The sequence below is a fragment of the Ambystoma mexicanum genome, chromosome 3q (genome assembly GCF_040938575.1).
Source record: "Ambystoma mexicanum isolate Mex_15411 chromosome 3q, UKY_AmexF1_1, whole genome shotgun sequence".
Classification (NCBI taxonomy): Eukaryota; Metazoa; Chordata; class Amphibia; order Caudata; family Ambystomatidae; genus Ambystoma; species Ambystoma mexicanum.
This window is the reverse complement of record NC_090926.1, coordinates 779,603,426-779,630,180: the sequence shown is the minus strand read 5'-3', so window position 1 is coordinate 779,630,180 and position 26,755 is coordinate 779,603,426. Positions and strand designations below refer to the sequence as shown.

Sequence of the window (26,755 nt, the reverse complement as noted above, 5' to 3'; positions counted from 1 at the left end):
TGGCGTGGAAGAAGACCATCCTGTCGGAAGGGACCCCGACGTGGGAGACGACGAGAACGTCAAGGGTGCCGACGGGGCTCCTGATCGCCCGTCGGAACGCCCTCAACCAGTGCCGCAAAACAACTCGGCGGCCATTTTGTTGGCTATACAGTCCGTATGCTCGGAGATAAGGATGAGACTGCCGTTACCACCAACGGAGGAACCGCTCCCGACGGGGGACCCGGAGCCAGGCCCTTCTGGGAGCCCTCCTCTTAAGAGAAGAAGGATTCATACTCCACCTCCTTTTCAACCATTGCGCCCTGCTCAGCCCTCCTCCCCGTCCACAACACGTGGGGATAATACGGGGACTGACACGGCCGCGACGGGTACAGACGACGAGGTTTACGACGAGGATCTCCCGTCGTCACCTCCAACCCGGGCTTCCCCGCCCGACGAGATTGGATCGTTTCATGCCATGATCGCCAGGGCATCCGAGCTTTTCCAGCTCTGCCCGGAAGAGAAGAAGGAGGAAGGTTTCCTTTATCAACGGCGTGAGACCAAGAGGAAGACGGTCCTCGCTGTGCCTCTACTGGACGATATCTGGGATGAGGGTCTTTCCCTCCTCAAGAACCAATCCACAACGCCGGCTAGAAGGGATCGGTACGAGAAGAAGTACCGGGTCCCAGACGCGACCCCCTTGTGCCTTCGGGCACAGCCGACCCCGGACTCGGTCGTCTCCGCGGCAGCCAGGATGAAAGGGGGGGGGCGCGGCCTCTACGTCAACCTCCCCGCCAGACGGCGAGGGAAAGAAATTGGACACGATGGGACGCAGAGTCATCTCATCGGCAGCGACGACGATTAAGGCTGCCAACGCCTTGGCTATCGTAGCCCACTACGACAGGGAGTTGTGGTACAAACTCACCCCCCTGCTGGACTTCCTACCAGACGACAAGAGGGCTGAGGCCCTAGAGATCTTGGAGAAGTGGCGTCAGACCACGCCATTATGATAGCGACGGACATCGCTGACACTGGATTTCGCCCGTTGGGCAACGGCGTGTGCCTGAGGCGGCATGGATGGCTCAAGGCTACTGACTTCCGTCAGGACGTGCAGACCAGAGTTTTGGACATGCCGTTCGACGGGAGCAACCTGTTTGGGAAAACAGTGGACGATTCCCTACAAGTCATCAAGGCTGACACGGAGACGGCCCGGGCTCTTGGTGTTCTCCAGCAACGATGGCCGCCCTTTCGGAGCGGCGGAGGCGAACAGGGTGCCTCCAAAGGTTCCAGCGGCGGATTTTCCACCTATCGCCAAGCGGCCCGTTCGTCGTCACAGGAAGCCTACAGGGGACGAGGCAAGTCGGGCGGACCCCGCCGTCGTCGCCAAGGACGACAAGGCGGCAAAGCCTTGTCGAAGCAGGACTGAACCGGCCGTGGGGTCGGGCCCCCACCGAAGCACCCCGGTGGGAGGCCGGCTGGCGAGCTTCGTCAGCGTGTGGGAGTCCATCTCCACCGACCGTTGGGTGCTGGAAGCCCTGGCTCAGGGTCACGCGCTCGAGTTTCTAAAGAGGTGCCCGCGTGTCCCACCTGTGGCCAGGAAGGAACATCCCACAACTTCTCTTGGATGTAAGGGCGATGCTCAGGAAGGGCGCCATCGAGCTCGTCCCAAAGAGGCTTCGGGGCTCTGGAGTTTACTCAAGATACTTCCTTGTGAAGAAGATGGGAGGATGGCGTCCCATCCTGGACCTACGACGACTGAACAAATTCATCAAGGCACAGAAGTTCCGGATGGTCACCCTCCAACACGTCCTGGGTCAACTGGAGGAGGGTGATTTCCCGTCGTTGGATTTGGAGGATGCCTACTTCCATATCCCCATCCTAAAGGGACACCAAAAGTTTCTCAGATTCGTGGTCCAAGGGCGTCACTACCAGTTCAGAGCCTTTCCCTTCGGGTTGAGGTCGGCACCCAGGGTGTTCACCAAGTGCCTCGCACCGGTGGCGGCATGGCTGCGCCTAAAGGGGATCCAGGTCTACCCCTACCTGGACGACTGGTTTATCCGAGCAAAGACAAAGGAGCTCGCCAAGTCCCAACTGGTGCCCGCACATGACGCACTGTTTCTGGGAGCGAAGCTCGACACAGTGTCGCTTCTGGCCTCTCCGTCGGAGGACAGGACGAGGGCCATCTTGGGCAAGGTGCAGCGGATGCTGGTTGCGGACGCGGCCAGGGTGAGGTCCATCAAGTCCCTCCTCGGAATGATGTCTTCTTGCATTTATCTCATCCGCCTGTGCAGGCTACGGATGCAGGAGTTCCTGGACGCGCGCTGGATCCAGACGACGGGCAGCTTCGAGGAGAGGATCACACTCGACGAGAGTTTCCGACGAGCGATCCGGTGGTGGGGCACCCGCGCGCATCTGACGGTGGGCATGGACTTCCAGACCCCGGGCCACCAGAAGACAGTGACCACGGATGCCTCCCTGGAGGGGTGGGGAGCGCACACCGAAAACCTGCACGCGAGGGGTCTTTGGCTGCCGGCGGAGAGGTCCCTCCATATCAACGTCCTGGAACTCCGTGCAGTGTTTTGGGCCCTCAGGTCCTTTCTTCCGTCCCTCAAGGGCAAGGTGGTGAGGATCTTCACCGACAACACCACCACCATGTTCTACATCAGGAAGCAGGGCGGTACCAGATCCCCAGCCCTGTCCAAGGAGGCACAGGATCTGTGGCATTGGGCCGTCGCCCAAGGGATGTTTCTGGTGCTGTTTCATCTGGCAGGAATAAAAAACGCCATCGCCGACTCGCTCAGCAGAGAGCTGCGCTCGTGCCACGAGTGGGAACTACGACAGGATCTAGTGGACCGCCTCTTCCGACGGTGGGGCACAACCCAGATCGACCTGTTCGCGACGGCGACGAACTCCAAGTGCCGGAGGTTCGCCAGCAGGTTTCCCCAGCCGAGGAGCATGGGTGATGCTTTCTCGTTCCCCTGGGAGGGCCTGTTCCTATATGCGTTCCCTCCATTTCCGCTGCTGACCCGGCTCATCAACCAGCTCAAGAGGTCACGGTGCAGGATGATCTTCGTCGCACCTGCGTGGCTGAGGCAGATATGGTTCCCGGACTTTCTGGACTTGTCAGCGTCCCCGTCAATCAAACTGCCAGTGGACGCGGATCTTCTCTCCAGGGAAGGAGGCGCCGTCCTCCATCACGACCCAAAGTCGCTGAACTTGCAGGCCTTGCTCCTGCAGCACTAGAGTTTGGAGGTTACGACATACCGGCCGACTGCAGAGTGGTTCCTGCAAGGGCCAGGGCGTCCTCAACTCTTAAATGCTACGGACACAAATGGAAGAGGTTCTCTGTCTGGTGCCACGCACAGAAGATTAACCCTCTACGGATTACGGCTCCCCAAATACTGCCGTACCTGCTGACGCTGGCCAAGGCTGGACTGGCGCACGCTGCCATCAAGATTCATCTTGCTGCGATCTCCCGTTACACCAGAACCACGGGACGGTCGTCTTTGTGGTCTCATCGTCTGGTGAAAGAATTCATGAAGGGACTGTTCCGATCGTTCCCGCCGGTGAAGGCCCCGGCCCCGGCGTGGGAGCTCAACGTGGTGCTGACCAAGCTCATGGGACCTCCGTTCGAGCCTCTGCACTCGGCTCCGTTGAAGTTCTTGTCGTGGAAAACAGCGTTTCTTGTGGCCATCACCTCCGCACGACGGGTGGGAGGGATCCAGGCCCTTTCCTGCAAGCCCCCGTACTTGACTTTTCACGACACAAGGGTAGTGCTCAGGACGCACCCTTGCTTCATGCCCAAGGTGCCGTCGGACTTCCACCTCAACGAACCCTTGGTGTTGCCTGTTTTCTTCCCGTCGCCTTCGTCGCTGGCTGAAAGGACTTTGCACTCGCTGGATGTGGCTAGAGCGCTGAAGTTCTACGTGGACCGCACAAAGTGTTTTCGGAAGACGTCACAACTTTTTGTGAACTTTGGACCTGTCAATCAGGGGAAGGCTCTCTCGAAGGTTTCCATTTCCAGATGGCTCTCCGGCTGTATCATGTACTGCCATCGGTTGGCAAACCGACCGCTGCCTGGCCGTCCGAGAGCCCATTCCACCAGAGCGATCGCAGCTACCACGGCGTTCCTATCTGGTGTGCCCTTGCTGGACATCTGCAGGGCTGCTACGTGGAGGTCGACGCACACCTTCACGAAATTCTACTACGTCGATCGGGATTCCAGGGTCGGCCAAGCAGTGCTGCGCAACCTGTTCGCCTAAGGTGAGCCTGGTGAGGAGGTAAGAATTGCTTAATGTTGAGTTTTGATGTAATGCTTAATGTTGAGCCTTTGCCACCTCCCATGGTTGTGCATGTGTGTACTGCTATGTATTCTTTTATTCATGAGCATGTGAATCCATGCCAGACCCCATGCTGGAGAAGGAACAAGTTACTTACCTGTAACTGTTGTTCTCCAGCATGGGCCTGGCATGGATTCACATGCGAACCCTCCCGCCTACCCCTCTGCGGCTCTTCACTTGGTCATACTGCCTCTTCACGTGCTACCAAATCTGAAGATGGCTGCCAGAGGCGGGGCTTGGGGAGATGGCAGTCATTGGCTGTGGTCAGTATGACGCAGAGATCAGTGATTGGTTACTACTACGAAAGACAGATCAGATCAGAAACGAAACTGATATTGATTTTTCTTTACCGAGGATTCCCAGCCTGACGACGGGGAATATTCATGAGCATGTGAATCCATGCCAGACCCATGCTGGAGAACAACAGTTACAGGTAAGTAACTTGTTCCTTACCCACACGGATAAAAGGCAGAGCACGCAAGCGCACTCTGAGCGAGGCAAAGCATACAAAGCTACAGTACTTTTCCGACGGCAGCTGAACTAGGGATGAAAGACGGCAAACCAAGAAGGGTATGCAAAGTAGGTGATACCCTTGACCTTTTTGGCAACTGTTCCTTTCAAGAATCCTTTAAGTTAGAAAGCATAAGGTCCGGAAACCAAACTAAAGAATCCTGTAGTGTGTGTCAGAGATACCTGGTGCCCTCCTACACGGCTGACCGAGTCATCCTTGGCTCCAAAATCAAAGCAGCGCCTGAGAGATCAACCAGGCTGGTGAGTTGGGGAGACTGATACAAGACTGGTCTGTGTTGAAGTCAAGCTTGCAAGCAGCATCATTGTATAAAGAGCTCAAGAACGAAGATTGAAACACGTGTGATAAAAGACGCAGGGAAAACTTAATAGCTGATGTATGGTTGAACATTTACGGAATACAGATACAATACCAGTGACAGAGTGGTCCGGCACTGCGTGGGTGCTCAATCGAAGGTCTCTGTAAAGGTATCCAGCCAAGAAGTGGCAGAAAAGAAAATAAGGACATTGTGTGAAGTGAATCGAAGTGGTCCTGCGACGGTTTAAGCATAACCCATTGCACATTCGAAAGTCTTTGATTTTTGATATCAAGAGGAAAACGTAGAAAGTGGGATTACATGGTCCGAGCCCGAACAAGGGTGTACAAATGTGAATATTGTGCTAATGGATCCAAGCTCGAACGAGGAGATCCATCGTCCGAGCCCGAACGAGGGAGACCAGTTGTGGACATTGTGGTAAAAATGATCCAAGCCTGAAGGAGGCAGACCCTTGATGAATACTGGAAGCAAGAACTTGTGCGTGTGAAAATCCTGGTAAGAAAGGAACTTTGGTGCTTGCTTGTTACAACAGGCCCTCTGTAGTAAGACTGTTATTGGAAAGGAGGCTTTGGCAAAAAGCCCTGATACCTATGCTTTGAACTGAATCCTCATGTCAGAGAAGCCAGAGCTCGAACGTGCCACATTGCCCTGTGCTGAAAACGTGGGGAAGGGAAGCCAACTGCTCAACTATCATGACACATTATTTCTTGAACACACTTATTTTTGCATACACTATTGTCCCACACCATATTGTATTTAGAAGTAAGGATTGGCAATAGGTTTATTACTATACGCTTTTTTATTTTGACACTCAACTAGGGCTGCATTATTATTATTTGATGGTTGTAGCTTGCTCCCAGCCTTAGATTTAGGTTTGGATAGGTGTTCAACCAACCCATTGAAGTTCAATAAACACCCTTGAACTGTGATCACTTGTGTCTGTCTTGACTGTTTGGTACCATGCCTCCCTTACACTGTATAAAAGCCTAGAAATAATGTTCTTGTTAGAGGCTAGATGTGACCTCACAACTGACATGTCCTAAGAAAAGGACCTCCCAACTGCTGTGTAATCGGTTATTACGCTTCCGTTGGGGCATCAAAATGCCTCCTGCTTGAGCCAGCAGAGAGAATTTCAGCTGCTGTACTTAAAACAGTGAAAAGCTATTAAAACTCCTTGCTTGCGGAGTAGTTTCCTGTGACACATTGCAGCCAGTACTGTTTATTGTGTAATTTCAGCACTGTTGGAGTTTAACTAATGGGGGCATGTTTTTACTTATTTTAAAGCACAAGATGAAGGTTTTTTTCTAATGCATTTTATTAAACTGCTTGAATTATTTTTCTGCGTCAAATTAGGAGCTGCATATTTTGCATTTTTAAACGCCAAACAGATTGTATATTGATTATTTGGATCAGTAAATGGAAAATCTCATATATTAAGCAAGAGACAATGTATTAAAGGGGATGACCGAATGTGACCAATACTGTAAATAAAAAGGATATTGCAAGTCACCTTGGAGTTCTGTGACCATACCTTTATTTGGTCACTAAACTACTTGATGACTTGCAATATCCTTACAATCTATCGTAGGTACATTATCCCATACATCACTGGTACTCTAGTATTCAGAGTTTTTCCTAATTTGAGGTGAGCAGGAGCAATAGAGATATTCTGGAAAAAAGAGGTAAACGTGGACGGACGAAAGTTGAATTCCATAAAACTGGTGTCTAAAGTATACTGTTTGCATTTTGTGTATGTCTTTTTTTTAAACTGATTAATTGTACTAGCTGGTTAAAAGGCAAACTTAAACAATAATGTCTAAGAGATGCAGAACGGCACTGTTTGGAAATGAAGGAATCAGTCTGAAGTTCTCATGCCCTAATTAGGTCCTGCTCACTGCTGTCTTTACCATATGCTCGGGTATCATTTGAAAAACAGGACTTGGTCTTCTGCATGAAATGGCTTGTTCATGATTCACAGAAAAACAAAGCTGCAGAGACTAGGCCAAAGGGTGTGCCCTCTGATGTGATGAAAGCAGTCAATTGTTTTGATCCCGGATGTAGTTTAATTTGAGAGTGCACAGATGAGTGCTGGTATGCTGTGGACAGTGCACTAGTCTCTTTCCCGACAGTGCTTTGCATCTAATTCTGATTGCCTCCTTCATTCAAAAGCTAAAGACTATACAATTGGCCCATGCCCGCACACATCGAGAGTGCACGGAAGACTGCTGTTATGCTGTGGACTGTGGGCTAGTCTCTTTCCCTACGCTCCTTTGAATCCAGTTCAGATTGCCGGCTTCATTCACCAGCTGAAGAGAATGAAATTGTGCCATGCGCGCGCACAGCGAGAGTGTACAGAAGAGTGCTGTTGCGCTGTTTCGCTGGATTTGCGGTGCAAGGGTGCCTTCGAGTGCCTATGCCTGGCTGGATTTACAACTTGCTTACTGATAACTGTGTTGGAGAAATGGTGGAGAATTAAAGCACCTTTTTTGATTTTATAGCGGTTGGGAGCTTGGACAATTCAGCAGGTATGATTTGTTAGTAGCATTATTTTGCTGAAAAATAACTGGCGCAAATGAACCATCTGGAGAGAGACTGTTAATTATCCGTACCTAATATGCTCCTCCGGTGGGCAGAAAGTTCCAACTACGGAGCACAGTGCATACTGCATGTAGCAGAGCTCTCGGATGGATAAAACCATTAGAAAATCACAAAGCGGCAAATTTTGGCAGGAAAAAGGCCAACTGTAGGCATTATACGTACCATTAATGAAAAGAGAAGCACACAGGGTATGTCCCAGAATAAAATTAGACTATTTTGGGATACAGGTGCATAATTCAGAAGGTAAAAGGCAAGATGAGGAACTCATGGTGTTCGATAGAGATAATGACCAAAGAAATTTGGAAATACAGAATGTTGTACACATGGATAACTACTGAATGTTTAAGCCTACAGAAAGAAACAGCAAGTGTATTGCCAACTGCAATTTCTACACCACTCATTGTGCTGGAAGAAATGGACACAGCGAAAATACCAGACTCTATGGTTAACTTATCAAAGTCGCCACACTTAGTACGGCTAGCCGAAAGATTATACGCATCTTCACCATCCCAGAGTTTCTCCTTTCCTTTGGTTTCAACAGTGTGTTAATGTTAAAGGATATTTGTACCGCGCACTATCACCACCGGAGTGGTCCCCTGGCGCTCTGGCGGCTCTGAAAAAAATAGGGGAGGGAGGGGAGCGAGTTAGCGGGAATAGGCTGGACAAGTGCAAGAGAGCCGTGATGTGCTGTTTGCTGCCTCAGCCCGGTGGGTCTGTTGACTGGGCTTGGGGTGCTTTCCGTTCGGTAGCCGTCGTGTACTGTTGTGCAAGTCTGTTTGTTTTGTTGTTGCAGTGTAGTGAAGTTTGTGCGGTTTGTTGTGCTATAGAGTTGTGGTTGTGTTTGTTTAGAGTTTGAGAGTTGTATGCAGAGGGTTGAGATTGTTAGTGAGTTGGTTAATGATTCATGATTGTGCGCTGGGTGGTCCATGTTCGGTGAATGGCATGTCAATCATTGAATCACATTTCTATCTAGAAGTTGCGCAGACTAAACTTAAGAATTCTATCTGAGTGTGGTATATGCAAAGAAATGCATTTCTGTCTAGATGTATCACAAATTAAAGTTGAGATTTCCATCTGAGTGTGGCATATGCTAACATTTACAGTTTTATCTGGATGTGGCGCAGGCTAAGCTTAAGGATTCCATCTAAGTGCGGCATATGCTAACAATCATATTACATCTAGATGCGACACAGGCTAGGTTGATTCCGACCAAGTGTGGCACATGCTAACATTCACAATTCCATCTAGATGTGGCGCATGCTAAGATTAAGAATTCCTTCTGTGTGCGCACAACCTACCATTTACAATCCTATCCAGATACGGCACAGGCTAATTTTGTCAATCCTAAATGTGGCACATTCTAACGTTCACAAATTCCATCTAGGTGTGGCGCATGCCAAGATCAAGAATTCCTTCTGTGTGTGCACATGCTAACATTCACAGTTCCATCTAGATGTGGCGCAGGCTAAGATTAAGAATTTGTTCTGTGTGTGCACATGCTAACATTCACAATCTCGTCTAGACACAGGCTAACGATTATTGCACCTGTCTAAGGTGATATAGGCAAGTCTTGACCGTTATCTGTAGGTCAGATAACATTGGCTTAGCGGACCTACAAATGGTATATAAAGCGCTATGTAAATGCTACGTAACATAACATAGCAGTATGTTAGTGCGTAGTGCAGTGCAACATTTATAGTGCAGCCAAGAATGTTTTTAGGTAGTTGGTCACTAATCTCTTTAAGTGTGCGTGTTGTAATTCTATCGCAGTTAACTTTATGGAGAGGCAAGATAGAGTGGCGAGGGCTTTCTGGGGTAGAGTGATTGCTCTACCCCCCACCCGAGCCACACTTACAGTTTTGTTGGTGTCTGTTGGTTGCTGTCTTCCTTTGCTTCCTCTGCGGACACCTGCCGACACTTTCTGGAGCCGCTTCTGTTGGAGCCGCCCTTAGCCGCTGGGGCTGCCGGGCAGACGGCTGCCCTGGGAGGGTTCATAATATGGGGCAAGGGGCCAATCTGGTCACATGGGTTACTAGGGGGGCAGGATTGGGCTTGGGAGGAAGCATGGGGAGTAAAGGCCTACAGCGCCAGGTGCGCTGAATGTGCATTTAAAAATAAAATAAAAGCACATCATGGGATTTGGAGGCCCCTTGGCTCCCGCGTGCAGCACAACTCACCTGAACCGCATGGAGGGCTGAAGAGGAAATACACTCAGAATTTGAAATGCTGATAATGCTTAAAGCTATTCTGGCAATATGTAATAATCCCCATACAGAGCAGCAAGCAATAAAGGGGGGATGATTGTATTTGGTCGACACAGTTTTAGATTAGGCACATAATGGAGAGCACAGTCATCCCAACACTTCTAAAACCAAAGTTCTCTTAGATAACTCTGGAGTACAACCTTCTATTATCAGCACAAAAGGCTGCAATGTGGAGGGCTGCAATAATAAGGCTGCAGTTCAAGGTGAGGAGACAGAAGATGACGGAACGGATAAGTATGTTTTACAGTGCAACAAATCAATATCTGTTGGTGCTGTAAGGAAAAACCTTCGAAGAAGGCCGGCAAAACAAAAAAGACTGACCGTAATGGCAAGAGACTGTAGAGATATCGGCAATGGAACAGCCTCAAGAACCTCTCAATCCCTTGCTAATAACATTATATAAGTGATGCGACTAGCCTTGAAACACAGACCCATTACGAAATTATACACGTCGATAATTAATTGCCTGTACAAAATACTGTTACAACAAACTCCCTGAATTTGGTGCCCACGGACATAAGAAGGAAATCCCATTTATTTAATGTAGATGGATGGACGAGCAGGAAGACCTGTTCTAATATAGCCACGATGAGGGGTAATGCGAAACACAAATATCCAGGATGTTGTAGCTGAAGATTGTGTTGAGAGTGGGACAAATGTGATTTAGGTGGATAGTTTTCGGATGCAGGCCAACCCAGTTATAGCAACCAACAGGTTACACCCACCATTGGAAGAACAATAGGGTACACAATATTTGACTAACAAAATTAGGATATGGGAACTCGAGGCAACAAAGGAAAGTCCTTTCCTAAATCATAGAAATGTGTTGACTTTACTCCATTCTTTCGTAGACCTAAGTGTTATTACTACTACAGATATTAAATTGGTGGAGGTACCACACTCCATCCGATAATTGGGCGTTGTTCCATTTTGTTTCCGAAATTGTGGTAGAAATTATCATGAGTCCTGCCAATGATCTGAAGGCCTTAGCTTATATAGTTAAGAGAAAACAAGATGCACCACTAAAAAGGTGAAGTAAACCACTATGTTTAGTTGAAAAATCCCCTATAGTGCCTCTGGTAGATACTGAGGCTGTTGTGGGGAAAGTTTTGGCTGCGATTGGAAAGGACTGCCTACTTAATCAACACATTGATGGACAATATTTGGCGAACAATAATATGGACTCTGTTGCATAATTGATCCATGGGCTGCCTACCTGCACCAAATGGCAACACTGGAATACTAGGGGATTTGCCTCATTTGCATGTAATACTGAGATCCTGGAGTTTCTCCTCTCCTCTCCTCTTTTTTTTCTCTTAAAAGAGATTGGATGACTGAGAATTATTTGTTAGATTGCTTTAAGATCATTCAGAGAAAGGCTGGGCATAATGGGGTGGGGAGACCCTCGGTGTCCTGATCGTAGGAATAAAAACACATATCCCGCAGGTAGAGGATGATTGTGGATTCACACACCCTAATCTACAGGCTGTTATAATTTCTCTCACTGTGAAATGGAAGAATCACAATAACATGATAATCAATATTTATAACCCCACATGTGACCTTATGTCTGATGATATCAACAGGGTAGAGGTGATTTTAGAACAATGGTGATTTGAAAATACAGACGACAGCTATGTATCGGTGGGTGACCTTAATTATCAGAGAATTATGGAGACGAGTGTGATTGATGGTATCCTTCTTATTCTTATAGATAATCGCCACTGAGAATGTTGCTACCAAGTAGAGAAGAACTAGAAAGCAACCCCGGGAATTGGTAGTCTTTAATCTTAGCATATGATTTAGGCCAACCTATTAATCAGACTAGCAATGTAAACGGATTGCCATATACATGGTATAATGGTGTAAAACACTCTTGGATAGATTGTTTTGGTATATAAAGAAATGTATGAACATATTAATGAATATAGACGCACATATACTTGTCTTGGTGATCATGCCGTCATTCATTTCACTCTACAGTACAATATTAGGTTGTATAATAATAGGTTAGTTGGGAATTATCTTATGAATGGAATAAGCAACAGTGTCTTGTTCTGAACATAATATCCTTGCATGTAATGAATGTGTTTTAGATCATTTATTAGCTGATGTTATCTCCAATTTTAAAGTATTGAGTTTCAGTGTTTGAGAGTATTTTATCATATGTTAATAAGAGATAGAAAACATTGCTGTACTAGAAGAATGGGAACAATCATTTTAATGATATGGCTATTGTATATCAAAAGAAATTGCTTAAGGTAGATATTAAACAGATAAAGATGAACCATAAGACAGTGTTGGATAAAATTACTGCCATTACACAACTTAAGACCAGATATAAAAACTGTCTTAGAGTACATATGTGTTCGATTGCTACTGCTGAGTGGCTCATGTTGTTTAGAACTCAGAAATAATGATAGACATGTTTTGGATGCTGCTAAAGCAGGACCATGCATTGAATAAGGATGCTAAAGAGATTAACCCGATATCTGAAAGTATCTGGACTAAGCATATACGTGAGAAGTTTTATAAAAATGACAATAGCTTGCAAAATGACTCGGATTATGATAAGATACATAAAGGAAATACACTGTGTATTACGGATGATGACATAGTAGGAGCAATGAAGGAAATACAACCGTCGAGGGCTCCTGGCCCAGATGGTTTGACTAACTTGCTTATTAGCAAAGACGCGATATTATGGACTACCATTATTCCAAATATATTTAAGATTGTTGAGACCGTAGGAGAAGTACCCATTTGTTGGACCAAATCAATACTTGCACCAGTCTATAAAAAGGACCCACAAGATAATCTGTGGAACTATCATTTATTAGTGATGATTGATTCTAATGCAAAGATCTTCTCAGTATTTATTCTTCAAAAAATAAATGATTGGATTAAGAGGGAAAATATATTGGGTAATCGCCAAACTTGAAGTAAGGAAATGAACGGGATCTACTATTAACCGCTGGGTACTTAATAATTTGAGGAAAACCCTGAGTACTAAGGGAATGGCGATATATATATATATATATATATATATATATATATATATATATATATATATATATATATATATATATTGCATTTGTTGACTATGAGAGTGCATTTTACTGTGGACCGCTATATATTATGGGTGTGGGGGCTTCGATCACTTTGCACTTTATTAAATCACTTTATGCTGATACTAGGGTGCAACTTAGACTCAAGCAGGAGGGGCTGTTGAGCCCTGGCATTAAAACCAACATTGGTCTAAACAAGGATGTACCTCATCACCTACATTGTTCAAATTGTATGTAGTTGATTTACAGAAAGAACTTAACTGTTATAATTCCCCCGCGTGTTGACTCCCATAATGTTAGCTGAATCATGTGTGCGGACAGTACTGTCCTCATAGATTACACTCACATAGGACCACTAACCCTACACAATCATGCTGATAAGAATCAATTGAGTATTAACTATAAGAAAACAAAAATTATGATAGTTAGGGCTGGGAATAAGTGTAGTAATAGATATACATGGTAACTAAACCATTTAAGTGGTCAATCAATATTTATATCTTGTATTTGCATTACGAATACTTTAGCAGTTAGCACATTTGCATCGAGGGGTGATGGCTAACGTGTGCAGACAATATGGTTCCATTAAAAGTTTGTTTGTGCACAAAGGGGGCTACTCCACAGAAAGTTTGCTTGAAATGTATAGATCAAGTATTGTCCCTAGTGCAATATATGGAATGGAGATATACCCTGTAAAGCGAACATCAGGGCTACCAAAATTGGAATGGAAATTATGGCGGCTAAATTGGGATTTTCTAACTCCACACCAATAGAAGCTATACGCAGACCACAAAGAAAATAGCCATGGGGATACTACTAATGAAGATATTAAATGAAAAGGGTAATGAAAAATCTTTGTACTCTTCGTTTGCAGAGATGCTTAATCTCAGCCTGGTGCCGGTAGCAATTAAACCCTGGTTGAAATATATTAACCTCTTCTTTGTGGGAATTGGGTACAAAATCAAATGCCCTATTCATTTGGGAGTGGCAATCGGGGAGATTAAAGAAAAGGCACAAGTCTCGGATAGAAATACTAGCATGTAGCTTCTTAGTCAAAGAAGGATGCATTGTTATGTTAAACATGGTTTTCCTGTAAATTCTCCTTTCAAATAATTACTAAGGAAAATAACATGAAGACCAAAAGATTCATGTTAATGTCACGAATAGAACAACTTCCGACATTCAATAGGCTACGAGCTTGGTCTAATGTCCCTTTTGAAAGTCTGTGGTGTTGAGTATGTAAAGATCAAATAGAGACAGCTAGACACCTACTTACGGGCTGTTTAACTGTCCGACATGTATAAAAAGGGATATAATACAATACTGAATGTGAACCTTTTAGAGACTGACCAAACGTGGTAATTCTGGAGAGAACCATGTTTTAAACTTGATGGTATTTTAGATTTGGCAGATAATATTTAATGAGGTTAATGAACTGTAGATGTGTGATATTGTCACTGACAATATAGGATATATAATGGGGTGTTGAATTTGTTATTGTAATATTTATAAATTGAATTGAACATGTGATAATCCTCTTTATATGAGTAAATGAAGGATGATTATTTCATTTTAATGTTTTATGCACTATTTTTGTATAGTATTTGAAAGGTTCTTATGTAACCAGGAACACTTTATAATAAATAAAGAAAATAATGGATTGCATGTTTTTTAACCAGTGGAAAAATAGTGATAATTATTGAATTAGGAGGCCTGACAAATTAAGCTCATTGCATCATACATAGACCACAAAAATAATTGTTTTGAAAAAAAAACATAGACAAAATCATCAGTAATTAAATATATCACTCACCTACATGTTGTATGTAGATGAGTGACCAATGTAACAAAGTATGCATTGAGTGAAGTACAGTGCAAAACCCAAACAATATACCTTCGGGTTGTGATATTTTAATGCTCGTTGTTTTTGTCTTTTCGACAGTGTCTAAAGTTTCTGCTCGAGATCCAGCGCTGAGCATCCAGTACAGCAGCCAGGTAGACACTACTATTCTAGTGACTGTTAGCCACAGTCATGTTTTTGATTGTTTTTATTATTTATTTTGTGCACCAGACCCGAGGGTATTGTCATAGTAGGCAATAAATATCATCAATCAGTGGGACTTAAGATGTTGGCAGAATGTATTCTGTTAGGAAGGTAGTGGTGGGCCATGGTCGGCAGGGTTTGTACAGGTCCGTAGTAGCAGGGAGGTATGCCAGGTTATGGTAAAAAAGGTTTGACTGTCCCACAAGATAGTGAGTTATTTATTTTAGTGTGCAATGTGGCCTGTTGGTGTTGAGTCCGATAGGAGGGGGGGGTGGAGGAAGACGGGGTGCAGGAGTGCGGGGGTACTGCAAGAGGAGGGAGGGAGGGAGGGTGGGAAGGAGTGAGTGAGTGAGTGAGGGATGTATATAATTAATACATGTTCTGCGAGACGAAGACTGATGTATTTAACACGCATGGTTACTCTTAAGAGTTACTATCAAGAACATACATACAGATACCTATGATGTATTCATGTGAATGTACCAATACGAGAGAACTGCACGTTTTTTTAAATTTTCAGAATGTATGGTAGAGCTCTGACTTCTCCAGCATGGGGTCTGGCATGGATTCACATGCTCATGAATATTCCCCGTCGTCAGGCTGGGAATCCTCGGTAAAGACAAAACCAGTATCAGTTTCGTTTCTGATCTGTCTTTCGTAGTAATAACCAATCACTGGTCTCTGCGTCATACTGACCACAGCCAATGACTGCCCTCTACCTAAGCACCGCCTCTGGCAGCCATCTTCAGATTTTTACCGCACGTTCATGTGTTGGGATCCTCGTGCTATTGCTCTCGAGCGTTAGTGCTATTTTTCGCGCTTTTTCAAGGAGGACGAACACTCTTTCTGCCTTTACTGCCTTCATGAGGACAAGACGCACGTGGAGAAGGACTGTGCGTTTTGCGGCAACATGTCGGAACGGACCATGAAGGACCGCCATCAACGTCTCGCCAACTGGCTGGAGGGTAAGAGCCCGTCTGGCGAGAAGAAGAAGAAATCCGAGCGGTCTTCTAAGACCTGTGAGGGCGCCCTGGCGACGGGGGCCCAACATAAGGCCAAGCACCGCGAGTCCGCTGGCACCGGGAGCGCCGAACGGTCGGGCTCTACGGGCGCCAGGCAGGGCGCACCCTCCCCGGCACCATCAACCACGAGCCAACGCTCTGGGTCGGGTAAGAGGAAGGCCGAGCACCCGGCGAAGCTCCTGGAGAGGCCCCGGTCGAGCTGTAAGGCAGAGGAGGAGCGTGGCAGTGCCCCCTCCCTCAAGGATAAGGCGGTGAGCGCACCTAAGGTGGTGAAGGCCTTGATCCATCCGACCAAGCCCTCTATCGAAACGGTCGCGGCGGCCCTGGCTCAGCCTGTGGAGGCTGCACCAGTGGTGGCGACCTCAGGGCCCAGAATCTCCCTGCCTCCTCGGAGGGAGTCTTCTTTTGTGCCCATCGATAGGACCCCCGTGAAACCCTCCGTGGGGAAGAAGGGGGGGGCAGGGCGTCGTCGTAGATTCGGCCTCAACCTCAGAAGAGGAGCTGATCGAGGTCTTAAGCCACGGCCTAGGCGTGGAAGAAGGCCAGCCCGTCGGAATGGACCCCGACGCAGGTGACGACGACATCGTCGAGGATACCGACGGGGCCCCTGCTCGCCCGTCGGATTCCCCTCTGCCAGCGCCGCAAGACAACTCGGCGGCCATTTTGTTGGCCATACAGTCCTTATGCTCCGAGATAAGGACGAGGCTACCGTTACCGACAGAGGAACCTCTCCCGTCGGGGGATCCAGAACCGGGACCTTCTGGTGTTCCCCCTACCAAGAAAAGAAGGATCCATCCACCACCTCCTTTTCAACCGTCGCGCCCCGTCCAGCCCTCCTCCCCGTCCACCCGAGGGGATGATACGGGGACTGACACGGCAGCGACGGGTACGGACGACGAGGCATACGACGAGGATATTCCGTCGTCGCCTCCCACCAGGGCTTCTCCGCCCGACGAGATCGGATCTTTCCACTCCATGATCTCCAGGGCTTGCGAGCTTTTCCAACTCTGCCCTGAGGAGAAGAAAAAGGAAGGCTTCCTTTATCAGCGGCGCGAGGCCAAGAGGAAGACGGTCCTCGCAGTGCCTCTGTTGGACGACATTTGGGATGAGGGCCTTTGCCTCCTCAAGAACCCTACCACGACGCCAGCTAGAAGAGACTGGTACGAGAAAAAGTACCGGGTCCCGGACAAGGCCCCCCTATGCCTCCGGGCGCAGCCTACCCCGGATTCCGTCGTCTCCGCGGCAGCCAGGAAGAAAGCGGGGGGGGTGCGGCCTCCACATCGACTTCCCCGCCGGACGGCGAGGGAAAGAAATTGGATGCTATGGGACGTAGAGTCATCTCGTCGGCAGCGACGACGATTAAAGCGGCCAACGCCTTGGCTATCGTGGCCCGCTACGACAGGGAGCTCTGGTACAAGATAGCTCCCCTGCTGGAGATCCTGCAGGAAGGTGAGGTGGCCTCGGACCACGCCATCACCGTGGCGACGGACATCGCCGACACTGGGTTCCGCCAGCTGGGCAACGGCGTTTGCCTTCGACGTCGTGGATGGCTCAAAGCTACGGACTTCCGGCAGGACGTCCAGACCAGAGTCCTGGACATGCCCTTTGACGGGAACAACCTGTTTGGGAAGACAGTGGACGATTCCCTTCAGGCCATCAAGGCGGATACTGAGACGGCCCGGGCCCTTGGAGTCCTGCAGCAACGACGGACGCCCTTTCGGAGCGGCGGAGGCAAGGGCGCCTCCAAAGGTTCCGGCGGCGGTTTTGCTTCCTACCGTCAAGCGGCCCGCTCGTCGTCGCAAGAGGCCTACAGAGGACGAGGCAAGTCTAGCGGACCCCGCCGTCGTCGCCAAGGAGGTCAAGGCGGCAAGGCCGCGTCCAAGCAGGATTGAACCGGCCGTGGGGTCGGGCCCCCACCGAAGCACCCCGGTGGGAGGCCGGCTGGCGGGCTTCGTCAGCGTGTGGGAGTCCATCTCCACCGACCGTTGGGTGCTGGACGCCCTGGCCCGGGGCCACGCGCTCGAGTTTCAAAGAAGGTGCCCGCGCGTCCCCCCCGTGGCCAGGAAAGAACTTCACGTCCCTCAACTTCTCCTGGAGGTAAAGGCGATGCTCAGAAAGGGCGCCATCGAACTCGTCCCAAAGAGGCTTCGGGGCTCCGGAGTCTACTCGAGATACTTCCTCGTGAAGAAGAAGACGGGAGGATGGCGCCCCATCCTAGACCTGCGACGTCTGAACAAGTTCATCAAGGCGCAGAAGTTCCGGATGGTCACCCTCCAGCACGTCCTGGGTCAGCTGGAGGAAGGAGACTTCCTATCGTCGTTGGATTTGGAGGATGCCTACTTCCACATTCCCATCCTAAAGGGGCACCGAAAATTCCTCAGATTCGTGGTCCAAGGGCGTCATTACCAGTTCAAAGCCCTTCCCTTCGGACTACGGTCGGCACCCAGGGTATTCACCAAGTGCCTCGCACCGGTGGCGGCGCAGCTGCGCCGCGAGGGGATTCACGTCTACCCCTACCTGGACGACTGGCTCATCCGCGCCAAGACGAGGGAGCTCGCCGTGGTCCACACGGCAAGGACCGTCCAACTCCTCACGGACCTGGGATTCTCCGTGAACTACGCCAAATCCCACCTGGTGCCCGCGCAAGTCGCACTGTTTCTGGGAGCGAGGCTCGACACAGTGTTCCTTCTGGCCTCCCCGTCGGAGGAGAGGACCAGGACCATCTTGGGCAAGGTGCAACGGATGTTGGTGGCCGACGCGGCCAAAGTGAGGTCCATCAAGTCCCTCCTCGGGATGATGTCTTCCTGCATCTACCTCATTCCCATGTGCAGGCTCCGGATGCGCCCGTTGCAAGAATTCCTGGATGCGCGCTGGATCCAGACGACGGGCAGCTTCGAGGAAAGGATCAAGCTCGACGAGAGTTTCCGACGAGCGATACGGTGGTGGGGCACCCGCGCGCATCTGACGGCGGGCATGGACTTCCAGACCCCAGCCCACCAGGAGACTGTGACCACGGATGCCTCCCTGGAAGGGTGGGGAGCGCACACCGAAAATCTGCACGCAAGGGGACTCTGGCTCCCGACGGAGAAGTCCCTGCATATCAACGTCCTGGAGCTCAGTGCAGTGTTTTGGGCCCTCAGGTCCTTCCTTCCGTCCCTCAAGGGCAAGGTGGTGAGGATCTTCACCGACAACACCACCACCATGTTTTACATCAGGAAACAGGGCGGAACCAGGTCCCCAAGGAGGCGCAGGACCTGTGGCATTGGGCCGTCGCCCAAGGGATTTTTCTGGTGCCGTTTCATCTGGCAGGGATAAAAAACACCATCGCCGACTCACTCAGCAGGGAGCTGCGCTCGTGCCACGAGTGGGAACTACGGCAGGATCTGGTGGATCGCCTCTTCCGACGGTGGGGCACACCCCAGATCGACCTGTTCGCGACGGCGACGAACACCAAGTGCCGGAGGTTCGCCAGCAGGTTTCCCCAGACGAGGAGCATGGGCGATGCTTTCTCGTTCCCCTGGGAGGGCCTGTTCCTCTACGCGTTCCCTCCCTTGCCTCTGCTAATCCGGCTCGTCAACCAGCTCAAGAGGTCACGGTGCAGGATGATCCTCGTCGCACCTGCGTGGCCGAGGCAGATATGGTTCCCGGACCTTCTGGACTTGTCAGCGTCCCCGCCGATCAAGCTGCCGGCGGACGCGGATCTACTCTCCAGGGAAGGAGGCGCCATCCTCCACCACGACCCGAAGTCGCTGAACTTGCAGGCCTGGCTCCTGCAGCGCTAGAGTTTGGAGGATACGACATACCGGCCGATTGCAGAGAGGTTCTTGCAAAGGCCAGGGCGTCCTCGACTCTTAAATGCTACGGACACAAATGGAAGAGGTTCTCTGTCTGGTGCCACGCACAGAAAATTAACCCTCTACGGATTACGGCTCCCCAAGTACTGCCGTACCTGCTGACGCTGGCCAAAGCTGGTCTGGCACACGCGTCCATCAAGATTCATCTTGCTGCGATCTCCCGATACACCAGAACCACGGGGCGGGCGTCCTTGTGGTCTCATCGTCTGGTGAAAGAGTTCATGAAGGGACTGTTCAGATCGTTCCCGCCGGTGAAGGCTCCGGCCCCGGCGTGGGAGCTCAACGTGGTGCTGACCAAGCTCATGGGGCCTCCGTTCGAGCCTCTGCACTCGGCCCCGTTGAAGTTTCTATCGTGGAAAACAGCTTTTCTTGTGGCCATCACCTCCGCACGACGAGTGGGAGAGATCCAGGCCCTTTCCTGCAAGGCCCCGTACTTGACTTTCCACGACACGAGGGTAGTGCTCAGGACGCACCCCTCCTTCATGCCCAAGGTACCGTCGGACTTCCATCTCAACGAACCCTTGGTGTTACCTGTGTACTTCCCGTCGCCTTCGTCGCCGGCTGAGAGGACTTTGCACTCGCTGGATGTAGCTAGAGCGCTGAAGTTCTACGTGGACCGCACGAAGGGTTTTCGGAAGACGTCACAACTCTTTGTGAACTTTGGACCTGTCAATCAGGGGAAGGCTCTCTCGAAGGCTTCCATCTCCAGATGGCTCTCCGGCTGTATCATGTGCTGTCACCGGTTGGCAAACCGACCGCTGCCTGGCCGTCCGAGAGCCCATTCCACCAGAGCGATCGCAGCTACCACGGCGTTCCTATCTGGTGTGCCCCTGCTGGACATATGCAGGGCTGCTACGTGGAGGTCGACGCACACCTTCACGAAATTCTACTGCGTCGACCGGGATTCCAGGGAGGAGTCCAGGGTCGGCCAAGCAGTGCTGCGCAACCTGTTCGCCTGAGGTGAGCCTGGTGAGGAGGTAAGATGCTTAATGTTGAGCCTTTGCCACCTCCCGTGGTTGTGCATGTGTGTACTGCTATGTATTCTTTATTCATGAGCATGTGAATCCATGCCAGACCCCATGCTGGAGAAGGAACAAGTTACTTACCTGTAACTGTTGTTCTCCAGCATGGGTCTGGCATGGATTCACATGCGAACCCTCCCGCCTACCCCTCTGCGGCTCTTCACTTGGTCATACTGCCACTTCACGTGCTTCCAAATCTGAAGATGGCTGCCAGAGGCGGTGCTTAGGTAGAGGGCAGTCATTGGCTGTGGTCAGTATGACGCAGAGACCAGTGATTGGTTATTACTACGAAAGACAGATCAGAAACGAAACTGATACTGGTTTTTTCTTTACCGAGGATTCCCAGCCTGACGACGGGGAATATTCATGAGCATGTGAATCCATGCCAGACCCATGCTGGAGAACAACAGTTACAGGTAAGTAACTTGTTCCTTACAGATACATAGCCTAATCCAACTTAATGTAGTGACACACTTCCTCCTACTTAAGGGCTCTTAATTTCCGTTACAGCTGCCACACTTCGAGTTCCGGAAGAATGTTTTTTATGAACTAGTTGGGTCTCTTTAGACCCTCCGAGGTTCTTGATTCACATCCTTTCGAGCAGTTGACGCTCGGGATCGCTTTTTACCAACTCCTCTTAAAAATGGCCGACCTATTACATCTATAGTAGGGGGCACTTCCGGCCCCGTGTTCGTCTCGGGTTTCCATGGAAACATTGTAAACTAGAACAGCTCAGTCGCGCGCCCCTCACACCGAGACACAAGACCAGCCGCAGACGGCCGAGCAAGCTGCGTACCGCACGGACGCTTTGATGTCCATTATTGAGGTATGTTTAGGATAACCTTTTTTAATCTGCCCTACTCCGCGTTTACCTAGCGGACCTTCGTTTGCTCCTGACAAAAGCATCCTGATATAACTTCTCCATTTTAGATTCAGACTTGTGACGTGCTACGCTGGCATTTGCTGCATTCAGCTTTGGGAATTACAAGTTCCGTCTAATGACTAAGACGGTAAGCTGCTCGCATGTTAGTGTCACCTGACCACGGGGCTTGATGTTTATTTTTAATGCACGTCGGCGGCTATACCCTCAAGCACCTCACCGATGATACTAACATCTTTGTAGTAAGGATAAGTAGTTCACCTAGACCTATGTCTTTCTGAATAGATGGGCACCTAACTAAACACATTGGTAGTAGTTACTTAACGTATCTGGCCGTTTTTCAACACGGGACCATTTATTTAGACGTTCTGACCTTATATCTTGTCTATTTATCCAGACACTACACCACTATAGCATTGTCCGGTGGCAGTTCTGTATGGTTACACTACCCGTTTCTAATCCATAGGGTACCCATCCCCCACACAGTAATTGTGTCTGTGCTTAGTGGACTAAACTCGATGGTTCCACCCTATATATATTTCTTTCTCTTCGCTCAGTGGCTGCATAATTGGAGTTATTCATCCACGATTACGTCTCCAATCTGAAGCTCAGCCACACCTAAGGACCTTCCCCGCCTTTCCTCCTGAGTCTATTCTTCAATTGAAGACACACTCAGGTGAGATGGAGGCTAATAATCACTGATGTTTACACATCTTATTAGCCCCTTTTGGACTTATCCATTGAACTGTTTTCAGCGTTTTCTAGCTCATTTGAAAAACACTTAATGAGGTTTTTCATATGTCAGTTACAGGTTAAGAGCTACTTGACAGCCTTCCGCAACCTACACTGTTTGATGTTGTGAGCCCCCACAAGCACCACGCTAGGTAATTATTCACCTATATGTGGTTCTTCTATTCACCTTCTAGGGAATATTATAGATCCACTAAGCTATAGAACTAGCTCCTTATCTGTTTTCATTCTCTTTTAATCTACAGGTTGCATGTGCACACTATATCATTCTCCTTGTGAAGCACTTGGAAAAATTTTAATTGGGATTTTCGTGACAATGACAACCCTCCTGATGAATGTTCTGTGAATAACTTGCCCAAGAACAGAAACATGTCGAGACTTTTTTCTGGATTTATACAGGGAAACAAAAACTTGTGTTATCTAGTAGTGATTAGAAACTGATACAGTATCAGCTATATGTTGAATGTATTGCTCACTTTATGTCGACCAACCATTTGTTATTACCGAAATCCTATGTTCTTTTATGTGATGATCAACATTGATCCTTTTTGTATTGTACTTAATAGTCTGGTGATGATTGTTATTAATTGTGTGTATTATTAATTCTTAATATGTATCTAATTAAAGTTTATAGTGTTTTTAGTAATCTACCCAGGTGTGCAACCTATTTTTGAGCTCTGTCTCAGATATAATTTGATTGTTTTCCCCTCCCGGGCATAGACAAAGTAGACCCTATTTCCACCTAGCAGTGGACTAGTGACTACCGGGATTCCTTCCTTATTAAGAGCGTTGTAATTTGTTCAGGGCAACCACGAGGTGGCCATAAAGTGACCAACTCTGAACTTGTGGTCTCTTCGTGAGCCACAATAGCAGCCTCAATATTGATGCTGTGTTTGGCCTGTCTATGTCCTTGAGCTTTCCTTTTTCACTTTGTCTGGGGTGTTTTTTTGCGTTTCTTAAGTGTCGGCCCTACTGGCCAACCAGTGTTGTTGGTCAACTGACCCTTGCCTGCAGACCCCTCTAGTCCTTTCTGGGCTTTCCTTTGACTAGCCCTTTTTGCAGTCGACTTAAGGCCATGACTGGTCCATGTTTTCCTTTCTTGGTTCTGCTGCTTGGAAGAAGCAGGTTCACTTACCTGATTAAAGCGGTTTTCCCCTGCTGATTCCAGTTTAAAGCTCTTACTTGACCATAGCGGCTGGGTATAGTGTCTTCGGCATATCCCGGTTTGGGTTTTGTTGCCTCTGGTGATTCAGTCAGGATTTCCTGAAGAGTTCGGATGCCTCCCCACACCTGCTGGGTTGAGACTTCCTTCCATGCTGGAACTTTTTTGGGCCTGTGTAACGCTGCATCCTGCTGTTTCTTACCAGTATGTTCTGCTTGGCTATGAGTCACTGCCATGTTCCAAAAGGATGCAGAGACTTCACCACATCGCTTAATCTCCTACTTAGGAAGCCCGAAGGTGCCTCCAGTCCCTGTCCTGGAACTCTTTTCTGCCAAGCTGCCTGCTTATTTGCCCACCTAGGTACCAGGGTCCATCTTCATTGGTTCCTTTTGTCTTTCCCGAGTCTTCTTCACCAAAATCTTCACTTCAGGCTTACAGGTTGACATTGAAATGTTGTTTGTTCCTTTTCTTGGTCGGCGCTGGCTCAGGGTGCAAGCGCTTGGGCACCAGATCCTAAAAACAACACCCACAAAAGGAGCCCTTTTCTTACCACTTTGTTTTGCTGTGCTGACGAGGTGTGAGCACATATCTTGTGGTTCCTTGTGTGGGTAATTATTTGTGATGCTTGCCCTCAGTTCCTTCTGGTCTGGGGTTTAGTCTCTTTGGAGGCGAGTCACAACCACATTTCCATAGACTTCTTTTGGGGGTCCGCCTGCTCTACTGCCTCTTCCTATGGGGCTTCTGGTTCATCCATTGACGTCACACTCTTCTTTGGGCTCGCTTCTGCTCTTCCTCGTTTGCCATGGATTACGCACTTTTGGGTTAGAACTGTCTTCTGCGATGAATAAGGAGTATTTGTCCCTTCTCCCCAATGGGAGCCACCCACTTTGATGCTAGAGAAGTGAGCCTGCTCTGCAAGACCCTCCCTAAGGGTCTGGGTAAGTGGGACCCCACTGGGAGTGACAAGGACTCCCATTCCAAAAGGGAACCCCCTATGGAGGGCACTTCACCTGCGTATATGGGATGGCCTTCTATCAAAAACTGTCCTCCTCCTGTTGGGCTATATGCAATGTAGAATACGGTACGCTGTCTAAAGGAAAAGGGGGATACCCCTTTAAGAAGAAACTCTTATGTAAGTAGGAGTAGACCAGACAGGAGGAGAGAGAACAGTAGCAAGGGGAAACCGCTGATGTCAGAATGCCATGGAGAAGCAGAGCAAAATTGCACCCCACAGAACTGTGAGAAGCTGAGAATGTCAGGCACAGTCGCCAGAGGCCTGGCCAAGCAGACCATGGCAGAGCCATTACCAGGACGGAGTCTGAGGAACCATTCAATATGGTGGCATCACAACGTTATTACCATGGTGGGCCAAGCACCCATCTAATAATGCAGAAACCAGGACCACAGGGAGTGTTGACAGCTCTCATCTGCCATTGTTCGATGAAAATGGCCAGTTGCAGAGATGCTGAGACCGGTATGCGTGTGATGTCCGAAAGGAAAAAATGAGAAAGCAGACCAACGTACCCGAGCCAGCACCGAGCCCCGCAAGGTTCCCTACGGCAATGAAGGTACAGGGGTGAATTAAAGAAGCGGGAAGCCCTCTGGGCAAGACAAAATAATGAGATGAGACTATGATTGCGATAACGGAACATTGAACCAGTATAACTTGATATCTGAAGAACTATTTGAAAACCTGAAGAATAAGGATGATTGTGAATCATTAAGAATGTGGAAACAAATATCCTGGGCATAGAGAGAAAGCCACAAGCGATAATTCCACAAGAGATAATTATTAAAGAGATGGGAAGCCACTTAATGAGAAATTGTCAAGTGTTATGAGAAGATTGAACCAAGCAAGGAAAGGAAAGGAGAGAGAGTGCATTTAAAAGACACCAAGACTTGGGAACTCTCAACCCTAATAAAACAAGGGAACCACATAAAATAAAAGGCAGGTGTCTAAGAGAATATCTTTAAAAAATAAATAAAACATTGATAAGTGCCATGTTATCAGGAAGACAAGGGGCCTCATTACACGGTAGGCGGTAAGCGTTTACCGGTACCGGTATTTTACCAGTAAACGCTTACCGCCTCACTACGAGGTCCCTTTGCGGGTTGGGGAATTTAACGCCTGCTTTTTGCAGGCATTAAAAACCAACCCGCAAAGGGACCAGGGAGCTAATTACGGTACCGCAATTTGCGGTACCGTAATTGGTGCCTTCCCCATTCCCATAGAGCCCTATGGGGCAAAAATGGGAATGGGGAAGGGGCAATGTGGGAAGGGGGAATTACCGCCCCACCAACCTTGGAATAGGGCGGTAATTCCCCTTTCCACCAAGGCGGTGCCGGTATTTTACCGGCATGGACCAAGGTGCTAATAGCACCTTGGTCCACCGCCATCCGTGTAATGAGGCCCAAGATCTTTTTACAGTTGGGATGAGCTACAAAAGTATCAGAAGTAAAAGTATCAGAAGAAATTACCAAAAGGAACAGGTTTTCTAAGAGAGAGACATTTGCATATTGAAGATTAGTGCACAACGAAAAAACCCTGAGAGAAAGCCTAAAGACAAATGGCCAAGGGGAGACAGCCAGAAAAGAAACCTTTTTTTTGCCAATTTTAGTTGTTACTGTTAGTGGTAGGGGCAGGTAGATTTAGGTTTGTACTGAGGTTGTTTTTGAGTTTGGACTTCATGTCGACAGACAAGCACCTTTCGTTTAATTTAGTTAGGTAGGGGATCCCCCTATAGCGATGTGGTGAGAAAGGTCTTTTTCCTTATTTAAATAATAAAAGGTCAGAATGTCCACTATGTGTCCGACTCCTTCTTCCGTCCCACCACATATGGTGTAGAAGTGGGATGTTGATGGCCCGGTAATCTCTGACCGAGCTGTAATTTGGCTGTTGGGGTATAACGCCATCCCTCCGAGTGAAATCC

The 26,755-nt window shown here is 48.5% G+C and overlaps 1 protein-coding gene across 1 annotated transcript in view; it reads left to right on the top strand.

Moving 5' to 3' along the window:
* Window positions 1-26,755, top strand: part of NUP85 (nucleoporin 85) — a 977,524-nt gene that overhangs the window by 298,088 nt on the left and 652,681 nt on the right. Inside the window, exon 5 of the mRNA XM_069654821.1 lies at window positions 15,034-15,086. Coding sequence (XP_069510922.1) covers window positions 15,034-15,086 — 53 coding nt within the window. The remainder of the gene's footprint in view (window positions 1-15,033; window positions 15,087-26,755) is intronic.